Here is a 12378-nt window from a genome sequence, read left to right on the forward strand (position 1 = left end):
TATATATATATATATATATATATGTATGCTTGGTACCAAGCATAAATTTTATGCTTGGTAGTGAGGTGTCATTGTTTGTTGGAAATTTACAGTAAAAAGACAATGAAAGAAAATTTGACTTGTATTCCTCTCAAAATCAATTATAATTTGGATTCCGATTACAAAAGAGAGGAGAATGAATTTGATTCTCCCCTTTGTTTAATTCTGGGTTCTTCATGGTGGCGATGAGATGCCTTTCTCGAATGCTCGCGTCGAGTTTGCTTCTCGTTGACGATCCGAACGTTTTGATTCACTGGAACGTGATTTTCTCCTCACGATTTGACCCTGTGGAGAACTTGCGTGGCAAGTCTTTAAAAATAACTCTTAACGAGTTAATAACTCAGAGCGAGTTTATCTCTATGAAAGAGTTGATTTAAACCGAAAGTTCGGTTAATAAACCAATAATAAAGAAGCTCCTATTGTCGACCTCTAAATATCCAGTCGAAGAACGAATGCTCTTCTTTGCTGCCAATCCTCAGGTCCAAAAAGCCAGCCCTTGACCGAATTTCCCTTTGTTGATGAGAGAAAATCTCCTCCCTTAACTCAATTGAGTTTCTCGTATTTATAGGGGGTTACGGGTGGTAACTGCCCCCTTAATTTGCTCCTCAATGGGCTGAGTAGGGTGTAACCGCCCCCTCTTAAACAGATCCCCAAATCGTGGGGAAAACGGTCTTGAAACCATCCTGTTAGTGCTTTGAACGAGTCAAAACGCTGAAAACAACGTTCTGGGCCTGAACTGTGCATTTCTGGACCTGAAACGCAGAGTTAGGCCTGAAAACGCACAGTTGGGCCTGTTTAAAGGCTGAAAACGCATAGGTCGTGCTGTTTTAGAGATGAACTCTGCGTTTTAGGCTGAAAACGCAGAGTTGGGCCTGTTTAAAGGCTGAAAACGCACAGGTCGTGCTGTTTTAGAGATGAATTCTGCGTTTTAGGCTGAAAACGCAGAGTTGAGCCTGTTTAAAGGCTGAAAACTCACAGGTCGTGCTGTTTTAGAGATGAACTTTGAGTTTTAGGCTGAAAACGCAGAGTTGGGCCTGTTTAAAGGCTGAAAACGCACAGTTGGACCGTTTTAGAGGTGAACTCTGCGTTTTAGGCTGAAAACGCAGAGTTGGGCCGTAACTCTACGTTTTGATGTTATATCACAAGGATAACCTCTGCGTTTTGAGGTTATAACGCTGGTTCGACCTGTGCGTATTGACTCTGTAATGCAGAGGCGAACCTTAGGCGGGCTTGGCGAGCTTCAAGCTAAGTCCAATGTTCTGACGAAGTCCGGTCCTGCAGACGGACTTCAGAACATAAGTTGCTACGAAGAACAGATCATAACTTTCAAACCGTAAGTCGGAATTGGACGAGTTATATATGAAAATCGACTATCTAGACGAGACGGGGCCATTCGAACCAAGCTAAAGGCTTCGTTTCGCTTCCTCCGTTTCGCCAAATTCCTTACGGTTTGAGAGATATCTGCATTCTAATATGAAGAGACCGTCAATTTGTAGTCTCTTTTGCTAGAGCTTTGCACAGATCGTCCTCTTGTAATCTTCGTCTTGGCTCCTTGAAAATATGAGAGTCGTCAGATTATACTCCCGATGTTGATTGTGAATGCTGTTGAATTAGAGCTTTCATCAGTTGTCGTGAAGGTCGTCAGATTGTAGCCTTCTACGTGAAAGTCCTTAAATTGTAGCCTTCTGGAAGTCGTCAGATTGTAACTTCCATCATCGGTGTTTGATGGGGGATCAACTATCTATTATGATTTTTAGACAACCTACAGTCATATTCCCATCCACTCATTCCAATTCTCAATCACTCCCAAAGTCATGTGAATGTGGACCCCGATTTCAATAAGTGGAGGAGAATATGTCAACTCACTACCAAACATAAAAACTTATGCTTGGTACTAAGCATACCCATTTTTCTCATATATATAGATATATAGATATATGTGCAAGCATGCATGTATGAACGTATGTGTGTGTGTATTAAATAGTTGGGCACACAATACTTTCCTTGCCAAAGAGCCTAAAAATCGAATAAACCAAAAGGAAATCTAATGTACTAGATAGACTTAAAGGGGGGATGGGAACAAAAATTGAGAGATGGGAAGCACATGAAACTTGCTACGCATAGACTAGTTGATATCTCCACGCATGCGATATTTCAAAAAACCCAATCTCAATCTCCTTCCTGAATGAACTAGAAGATATCTCATATCTCTCCCTTTAAAGACCCCTATCTTGTTAAGGAATTAAATAGGCTCCTTTAGCTTGTATAGTTTCTCTCACTTTGTTTCTTCCCTTAAACTGAGGCATGAGTCAGCAAGTACATATCCACACATCACGTGAGAGGGAGATCCCTTTGATGGTGACTTCAGTTTGGCGTGCAAGAATCAAGGGTTTGTTATAATAGCCTGCGGTGCTTTTTAACTGTGTTGCTATGTTGGCAACTTCTGGCATCTCTGTGAACTATACCCGTGCATCGATCGAAACAAAATCAACAAAATGCCACTCTTTAGTCTTTGCATTGCATATTGGCCTATGTTGATATCAGTAAAAACTCAACGCGCATAAAAGCTTTTAAGAAACTGATAATACAAGAAGGAAAGAAGATAATGATGATTCGATAATCCTACAGTAAATTATTGCAGCAAAACATGAACAATTATATGAATAGCGATGCTGATAAAAAAAGATTCATAGCTCTTCCATTTAGGCTATATCCTTGTTTTGGGCATTTTGTGAATTGATTAAAAGATCACTAATAATAAAATCCTTAGTCTTAAGTTGACAATCATCAACCAGCTGGGTAAAAATTTCTTAACCTGATGAATGCATACACAGTGAATACAGGTTGAGTGACTGAGACTCAAACATCCAAGGAGTACTGTTGTAAATAATGAACTTAGACAAGTCCATTTACATACACAAATGAAGCTCAAATACCTCAACACTCAAAGTCCTCAATCTTTTCAATGAGAAGATACCAGAGAGGAGGTCGACAATCACAAGGCTTGCAGAGAGAAAGAGAGGCTTTTCAAACAACTTGGAGAAGTAAAGCTCTCTCTCTCTATTTGGATCACATTAGAGAAAAAGCGCGCGAATTCAAGGCATAAATCCAGATACACAGCCACCTTTTAGTCACTTTAAAACCCAATTGAGCCTCCTTCGATTTGTTTTCAGCTAATTCTTTATTTGATATTTGCATTTCATTTCCTTTTGTTGGCAATTATTTCTTGCTTAAGAGAAACAAATTCAGAGCTTGATATATCAAGGACACCTTTCTCTGCTTTCTTTGGTTAAACTTCTGAAGCAATCGAAGATGCGGGGATGGGCGAGCAGTTCCAAGGTAGCCAAAGGTGTGTTCTTTTATTTGTTCATTTATTTCCTTTCTAACTCTATATAGTGCTCTCTCTCAGTAGTGTTCATATGCTTATCTGATCAATATCATGCATTTGATGATTTTACCTTTTAATCCAAATATACATTTACTCAAACAAGGCGATAGTTTAACTACATATGTTGCTAATTTATTAGAAATGTATATGTCAGAACCTGTTACATCAAATTAAACCTGAAAAGTGCTTTAGTCCATCATAGATCTCAAGAAAATGACTTATATTGAGAAAAATGAGAAGTTGCTTAGCAGTCAATCAACAAATTCAGCTAAGTCTCAAATATCAGTCGATAATTCTGATCTCTTTAGTTCTGTCATGAATTGTCTAGCTAGAAACATAACTCAAATATCAGTCGATACATTAACTGCATATATTAATAATTTTTCATAATAAATATCTACGGTGGAAAATAATGATATATGTTGAGAAAATGAAGCTTCATGATATATGTTGAGAAAATGAAACTTCTAAGTCTCCAGCTCTTAAACATATAAACTTTATAACTCTATTTCAGATGATGACAACTTTTCGGACAATCTACGCAAAAGCATCAGCGTGAACGAGGAATACCTTCATGCATTCAGGACTCATTCCTACATCGAATTCTTCACAAAAGCCCAACTACTCGTCAATGAGCCATTACCAAGCTCTCCTAGATCAAGCATCAACAAAATGGATATCCTTCTTGAGCCAGAGCAACACATTATACCTCCAATCCTCGAATCATTCTCCCAGAACTCATCAAACCTCAAAAACCTCATGCTCCATTACTTTGAAACCAGCGCTCAAGCCTCAAGAATCTGCAGCAAACTATTAAGAAGCATCAATGAGACTCAAACCAATTTCAATGTCCTACAAAGAATTCTCCATTACTCATCAGAGCAGTACAAATCAGCAATCGCGGAGCTTGATTCCTTCTCTCAATTAAGAAGCCCATTCGCTGATCCAAACCCCGAAGATTTCAAACAAATCTGCGATAATTTCTCCTCTATACTCAACTGTCTCAAATCAAAGAGGAAGAAAACAACAAGGAGAATTAAGCTGATAGAGTTCATCAAGAAGGCCTCAGGGGTTTGTCTAACAGTGGCTTGCAGCGTTTGCGCAGTTATAGCCATCGGCATTGCAGTGCACTCAATCTCTGGACTTGTTATAGGTCCAGCTATTATGGGTCTCTCTCCAAATCAATTCAAGAATAAAACATCAAGCTTAAATTGCTTCAAGTGTAAATATTGGAGGAAGCTGAGGAAGCAAATTGATTTTGCGGCGAAAGGGACTTATATACTGAACAGAGATTTTGATACAGTGAGCAGAATTGTGGCTAGGCTTCATGATGAGATTGAGCACAAGAAGGAGATGATAAGGTTCTCATTGGAGAGGAGAGAGGATAAGTTTCCTCTTGAAGAGGTTGTGAAAGAGCTAAGGAAGAATGAGAGATGGTTTACGAGGCAAGTGGAGGAGCTTGAAGAGCATGTTTGTTTGTGCCTTGTTACTATTAATAGAGCTAGGGTTTTGGTGATCAAGGAGATGATGTCTAAACCCTAGTTGGATTAGCTAGTTTTTGATGATGTGATAGGCTAGGCTAGCTTGTACATAAGTTTTAAGGTTTATCTTCTTGATTTGTTAGAGAATGTACATAAGTCACAATTCTTAAGGGAAATCCTTGTGTATGGGAAAAATGGATTCACACACGTAATATTTAAAGATATACTGAACAATGCATGGAGCAATGAAGAGGGGACACCTCACCTGTCTCCCCTGTCCCATGAGTTTGGGTCGCTGTATCATTACTCTTAAAATATCAATGACAGGCTATGTTTGAAAATTCCAAAACAAGATTGGAACAAGAGTTGTTTTTAATTACCTAGATTAAGTGTTGATTCACGTAGAGATGGATAAATAAATAAATTAAAAAAGACACTAGTTTAAATGCTAAAATTTAATAAAAAAACTAATTAAATTTGGCTCAAGCTTTGCTAAACTAAAAATAAGTTTTCGGACGATACATGTATCCACTGAAACTAGTTCTTTAGAGTTGCTTAATACCCTATCACTCGTGCATTCACGCTAAGCTATTTGAATCTATAATGAAACAATATAATAAGTGGTTATCTTATCAGATTCAGATACATCTTGTTGTAAATTGAGAAGTTCAACTTTTAATTATAATCATCTATTATTTAACGAGTAATTATGATACTCTTGAGTAGATATATAAATGAACGTCATTTTTCATATTTGTATGTCCTTTGTTTTTTTTTCAATAGGAACCTCTCTACTACTAAATGAGAACTAGGGAGAACTTCTTGGGCCTTAATGGGCTAACTCAAGTTCACTGAAAGGCCCGTTGATGACCCAAATATGGAAATTTAGGCCCGCTGTTGACGGGCCCACAGCTAAAATGCAAAGGCACTCACGATTTTGGCGCCGATTTTTGGGCTTTTGAAGAAAATGTTAGGGTTTCATCTCCATCGGTTCTAGGTCTTCAAGAAATAATCGAAGATCCTCATCAGAATGGTAAGCGGAGGCTAGGGTTCTTCTTTCTTTGCTGATTACGTAATTTAGTACCAAATCACTGCTTAAAATTGACAATTTCAATGTGCGAATTTGACAGAGAACCGAAATTTTCGCGATTTCGTATCGAGAGAACTAGAAAATTGCATCGTATTTCGTTCAATGTTATATGCGGCTGGAATCGTAACGGACATTGCACTTATAAGGTTAGTTTTTGCTTAATTACGTGTTTGTGTATTATACTCTCATAATTGTAGAGAAGATTATTGAATTAAACCATAAATTTTCTCTAAATTCATTTGTTCTACTATTAAATTCTGGATATTAGGTTTTCTTTAAGGATTATTTAAGCCGGGATGCGAAAGAGCGAGTGGAGTCCCTTCGGTGATTTTTTATTGGGGTTACGAGTTTAGTTAGGATCGAGAGCGAGGCATTCTCATATCGGGATAAATGTTAGAGAAGAGAGGTAGTTAAGAGGGACCCATTGGGTTCTCTCTCTAATTATTCATAAAAAATAAACAAATTATGCCTCATTTAACAATTTATAATCTTAATTGGCATTGTTTGACCATGTTCCCAATCCCCTTTTCAAGTTTTGGCGCATATTAGATCAACAAAATAAATTCTTATCACTTTTCTGAACCAGGTTTTAGAAAGCGGGTTAATTCACTGGGGTAGTCCACTCCAGTTCAGTAATAAAACATTTATCATTTAGTTTCCAGGAAATTACTGGGTGGTTAGTGAGCTTGGACAGGTGAAGGGTTTTATCGGAGCGGATACGGTTCGGATATGACGTTTACCATATCCATATCCGCTTTTTATAAACGGATACGGATCACCTTCGGTAAGAAAAAACCTTAACCATATCCGTATTTATCGGAAACGGATACGGTTCAGATATTTGAGAATCGGATCGGATATGATCACGGATATAAACGGATATTTGACATAAATCTATTAGACATATAATCTTCATCCAAAACCATCAGTTGAAAACTAAAATTGAGCACAAATTTATTAGACATATAATCTTCATCCAAAATCTTTAGTAGCACAACCCAACTAAAACAATAGTGTCAGGAATTATAACCAAACTACAACAATCATATCTAGAATTTCAAAGATATATGAATTGAAAATTGAAGGCAAAAAAGTTCAGACATGATCTTTTTTATATTTCTTCTCTAACTTAGAAATTTATGGTCGTCAGCGATCAAGTCTTGGAGTTTCTATGTCTTGGTGACTAATTTCATTTGATATTTGACTGTAGACCAGGCCAACATGGATTAATTGTTTACTTCTATGAGGTGACTAATTTGGTGACTAATTTGTTTTGGTGACTAATTGTTTACTTCTATGATCAGATTGCTTTGGTATAAATAATAATAATTATAACAAATTGATTTGGTGACTAATTTGATTTGATATTTGACTTTTTTAGTATAAATAATAATAATAATAATAAAGTTGAATTGTTTACTTCTATGATCAGATATTTATGGAAGAATGACTCATAATCTTGTTGCTTTGGTTTACTTAAAAGTGAGTTAACTCGATTTCCCAGATATTGATCTAGAGTAAGTAATTATTAAGAAAAATGAAGGGAAAAAATAATTCTCTTATCACTTCTTTTGCTGCTACCCAGCATTTAATTTACTAATCCATAGGATTTCAACACCAATCGTCTCCATCCTCTTTCCTCACAAAGTCTGCACATGACATTGCTTTTAGAACCCCCAACATAAGTATGTGAAACTATACTATAATCTGCACCCAAAAAAAAAGAAAAGAAAAAAAACCGTATCACAACATCTCAGATCTCTGTGCCTACAAGAAATCACTCGAACAATGTAAACTCCATTAGAATACTACAAGTAATAAACATCAAACGCTAACAAATGTGGAGGCGGCCTGAGGTTGAGGGCGGAGTCGGCCTGAGGGTGAGGGAGGCAGGGAGAGGTGAGGTTGAGGGCGGAGGCGGCCTGAGGTTGAGGGAGGCGACCTGAGGTTGAGGGCTGGAGTGGACTGGAGAATCGTGGAGAACTGGAGATGGAGAGTGGAGAACTGGAGGCAGACTGAGGGTGAGAGCCTAGGGTTTTTTTTCTTTTGTACTTTTGGTTTTGGGTTAGCGGGTTTGTAACTATAAATTTGGGACCCGATTACCCGAATCATTATTACATTGCGGATATCCGTATCCGTAACCCTCATATCCGTATCCGAATCCGTATCCGAAAAAAAATCCGAAACCGGATCCGTATCCGAAACCGTATCCGTCCGGTTTCAAAATTAGCTTACCATATCCGCATCCGTTCAGATACGGATGCGGATTGGTTCGGATATATCCGAACCGTTTGGCACCCCTAGGTGAAGCAGGTGGTTCTAGGTCCCATTTTCACAGTACTGGTCTATTCTCTAGTCTTGCTATCTTGTATTCAAGCTGGGCTGTATATTCCTTTTTAGCTTCTTGCTTTCCAGATTATTCTTTCGTATCATATGGATTGGGCAATCTCCTATGGATGATTTGTATATACATCTCTTTTCGATTTCTTCATCTTCTAGTTGGAACAATAGAAAGCAGGCAGATTAATATTGTTACATAAGTGTTTCTTACTATTAACATACATCACCCATGAAGAGTTTGATAATCCATCATATAATGCATTAGTTTTCTAAATGGTTACCTGTCTAACTACTTCAACTGTCTTTCTTGAGTACTCTGATATCCCTCCACCTAGACCCCATGTAATGAGTTTCGTCTATCTGGCCATATACTGCAGACTTGAAATAGAAGGCATTTGGGCCATTGCCATCCGTCTCTAGCTTTTGAACACCATCGACGAACATAGCTATCTTATTGGTATCCACATCATGTACCACATTTATCCCCACCCACCTGTCATATATATTTAGTTCCACTAAGGTACTGTGGTAGAATTCAAATGACCATTTACAACCATGGGCATTAGCACAGTAGGTGGGTATGTAGCGCGACGAATCTGCACGATCGATGTACTGCTAGTGCCTTTCGGCACAAAGCCATAACCTTCAGATTGCCATGATACACCTGATGAATAGTCATATCCCCCCACCAAATTAAAGACAGGAATTAGGAATTTTCTAAATCTATTTATCAATCTAATTCTAGTGAAAGAAGTTGGGTTAAAACTTAAAACTACTTTCTTCAAAGAGTATCAGAAATTACACATGCGGATTTGGTTTTGTTTGGGTGGTCGGGTTGAATGGCTTGTCAGTTGAATACACCCAGAGCTTGTGTCCTCCATCAATGTTGATGTACCTATCACTCAGATTTAGATTGTATGGCCATGTAGATTGCATGACCAGAAAGAACTGGCTTTGTTTTTAACCTTATCCTTATTCTGGTTCTTGCACTATAAAAATATTACTTGATGCTTATATATTTCCTTGGAAGTAGGGTTTGCCTCCTTTGTAAGATGTGTTAACATAGTTCAGTTTTTAGCTCAACCACAATGATATTTTGACATACATTTACTCTATCCCATCTCTTCAATCAATATATATGCTTTATATGTGTACAAAATCTGATTTATTTTACTGGAGAGGGTAGAAAGAGCAAAATAATTTTTTTGTGTACAAAGTAAAATTTACTGAATACACTGAATAAATGTGCTCTGGTGATTTCAAAATAAAATACAATGTGTACCTTCATTTTGAGAAAGTAAATAAAATATGCCCCTGCGATCTACATGCAACAAAGTTCAAGATTTTGGATTTGCCACTTGTGCAGATTTTTACCACAAGGTTATATTATAATGACATTTTGATTGCTACTTTATAAATTCTTTTACGAGGATAGGAACCGCTGTTTGGTTCACTCTGTTAGTTCACCCAGATTATCCTTTATTTGGTTTCAAGAAATATGCAGTTCTTTGATGGTCAAGATAGGCTGTTATGATCTAGGTTTGAAACACTGGTCCATTCTCCATGGTCCATGCCTCACATATGGCTAGCTTGTCCAGCTGTTGTTATATTTTCCTTTCCAGCCGCTTGTTTCGTATTTTCTTTTTTTGTCATTCTGATAAGGTAATATATTCAGACACCTCCAGAAAATCTGTATGCATATTCCATTTGAATCTCTTTTATATAATTAAATATATTTTGCCTGGTGGAAGCTAAGAAAATAGGCTGTTTGGTGCCATACATAAGTGTTTCTTATTAATAACTGGGATACACATGTTTCTTTAACATACATTAATTCATGAAGAGTTTGATCTTCCATCATATAATGATAGTTTGAATTATTGTCTTATAACTTCACCCATTATTCTTTAGTACTCTGATACCTCTCCACCTTGATTCCATGTACTGAGCTTCATCCCTCTGGGCATAAACCCCACACTTGAAATAGAAAGTATTTGGACCATTTCCCTTCAATCTGTAGCTTTTTAACACAATCGATGAGCACAGTTATCTTACTGGCATCCACGTCATGTATCACATTTAATCTCATCCACCTACCATAGATGTTTGATTCCACCAAGGTGCTATGGTAAAACTTCAGTTGACCATCAACAAACATCAGCATTAGTATAGTAGCTGCATCAGTAGTGTGATGGATCTGCATGATTGTAATACCCCAACCCTTGAGAGGGTGATGTGATTAGTATTGATAGATTTGATCGGAATACTCATACCACCAAGATGCATCTTCTTTTCGGGAACCCAACTCTTAGAAACTCCAAAGTTAAGCGTGCTTGGCCTGGAGAAATTCTAGGATGGGTGACCCCCTGAAAAGTTTTTCAGAGAGCGCGTGAGTGAGGATAAAACATGCTGAAAAGACATGTGGTGGTTTGTGAGACCAGTCCATCAGATCTAATAGCGTACCGACTCCGGGATTCCGGGGCGGGACGTTACAAATGGTATCAGAGCCAAGCCAACCGGAATTGTGAGAGCTAAGTGCTATGCGGCGCAAAGTGCTACGTCAAAAGGGCGGGAGCCACCTCAACCCTCTTGAGGCCGTAGGAGCCACCTCTAGAATCTCACACGGATGGTACGGTCTTGGATGATATGATTTGGCACAACGAGGACGTTGTGAGTTTAAGTGGGGGAGTTTGTAATACCCCAACCCTTGAGAGGGTGATGTGATTAGTATTGATAGATTTAATCGGAATACTCATACCACCAAGATGCATCTTTTTTTCGGGAACCCAACTCTTAGAAACTCCAAAGTTAAGCGTGCTTGGCCTGGAGAAATTCTAGGATGAGTGACTCCCTGGGAAGTTTTTCAGAGAGCGCGTGAGTGAGGACAAAACATGCTGAAAAGACATGTGGTGGTTTGTGAGGCCAGTCCATCAGATCTAATAGCGTACCGACTCCGAGATTCCGGGGCGGGGTGTTACAATGATTGCTGTACCACTGGTACCATTGGGCACAAAGCCATAGCCTTCAAATTGCCATACACCTGAAGAGTAGTCATATCCCTGCAACAAAGCAAGGATGAGATCAACAACTTGTTGAACATTCTTTGTCAATCTGATTCTGGTGAAAATTTAGGTAATAGGTATTAATTAAAGCTACTTTTTTCAAAGTTCATAGAGTATCAGAAATGACACGTATGCAGATTTCAGTTTGTGGTTTTGTTGTGGTGGTTGGGTTGAATGGCTTGTCAGTTGAATACACCCAAAGCCCATGTACTCCATCGACATAGCTGTATCGATCGCTGAGCTTTAGGCTGTATGGCCATTGCATATGAAAACTCCTTTCAGTTAATGGCATGGCTGTAAAGCCATCAGTGGGATTAGCACTTCAGAAGAGACGAGTTTCTTTCATCAGGTTGAGAGAAGCAACGATGCTAAAAGAAACCAAGTAACCGAAGTCATTTTAAGAGAATTATATGGATATGGGAGGCCAGATGGTGTGGGTACTAGAGGGGCGTAAGGGGGTTTATAGGAGAGTAATGAAGGAGCAGGTTATGTATACATAGAAATGTATTTGTCAGAGTGGTTAGTTTCTAGGAAGGCTTAGAGGTCAGCAGAGTAAAAACATTCATGTTGCCGAATGGAAGAAGATGCTTTGTTTTCACGCTTATGCTAGTTCCAGTTCTTGAATTAAAGAACTAATAATTGGTGCTTGCTCATATAATTGCTGAGAGAAATGGGGTGCTTCTCTTGTAATATATGCTTCGATAGATTTTTTTTTTGTTTCATCACAATAGATATGATTTTGACGCGTATTCAATCTATTTGAACTTGGGAATCGAAATGTATGCTTAATATATTTGCTGTTATATAATCTGGTCTCTTCCCTGAATAAGGCAGAAAAACCAAAAATTAAATATTAATTTTCAGATAGAAAACAAAATACTCCTGAATATAATGAATAGTTGTGCTCTGGTTATTTCAGAATCACATAATATGCGAAACTTCGTCTTAAAAAGGTAAATAAACTTTGGAGTGACCCGA

General features: G+C 38.1%; 1 protein-coding gene and 1 pseudogene across 1 annotated transcript; one reads left to right on the top strand and one right to left on the bottom strand.

The window, feature by feature from the left end:
* Positions 3022–5077, top strand: LOC109824376 (UPF0496 protein At1g20180-like). Its single transcript, XM_020390962.1, has 2 exons — positions 3022–3388; positions 3942–5077. Exons 1-2 carry the CDS (start codon positions 3352–3354, stop codon positions 4967–4969), a joined length of 1065 nt encoding a protein of 354 aa, XP_020246551.1. The 5' UTR covers positions 3022–3351; the 3' UTR covers positions 4970–5077.
* LOC109824151 lies at positions 8633–11692 on the bottom strand (annotated as a pseudogene).

Source organism: Asparagus officinalis, chromosome 9 (assembly GCF_001876935.1).
Source record: "Asparagus officinalis chromosome 9, Aspof.V1, whole genome shotgun sequence".
Lineage (NCBI taxonomy): Eukaryota > Viridiplantae > Streptophyta > Magnoliopsida > Asparagales > Asparagaceae > Asparagus > Asparagus officinalis.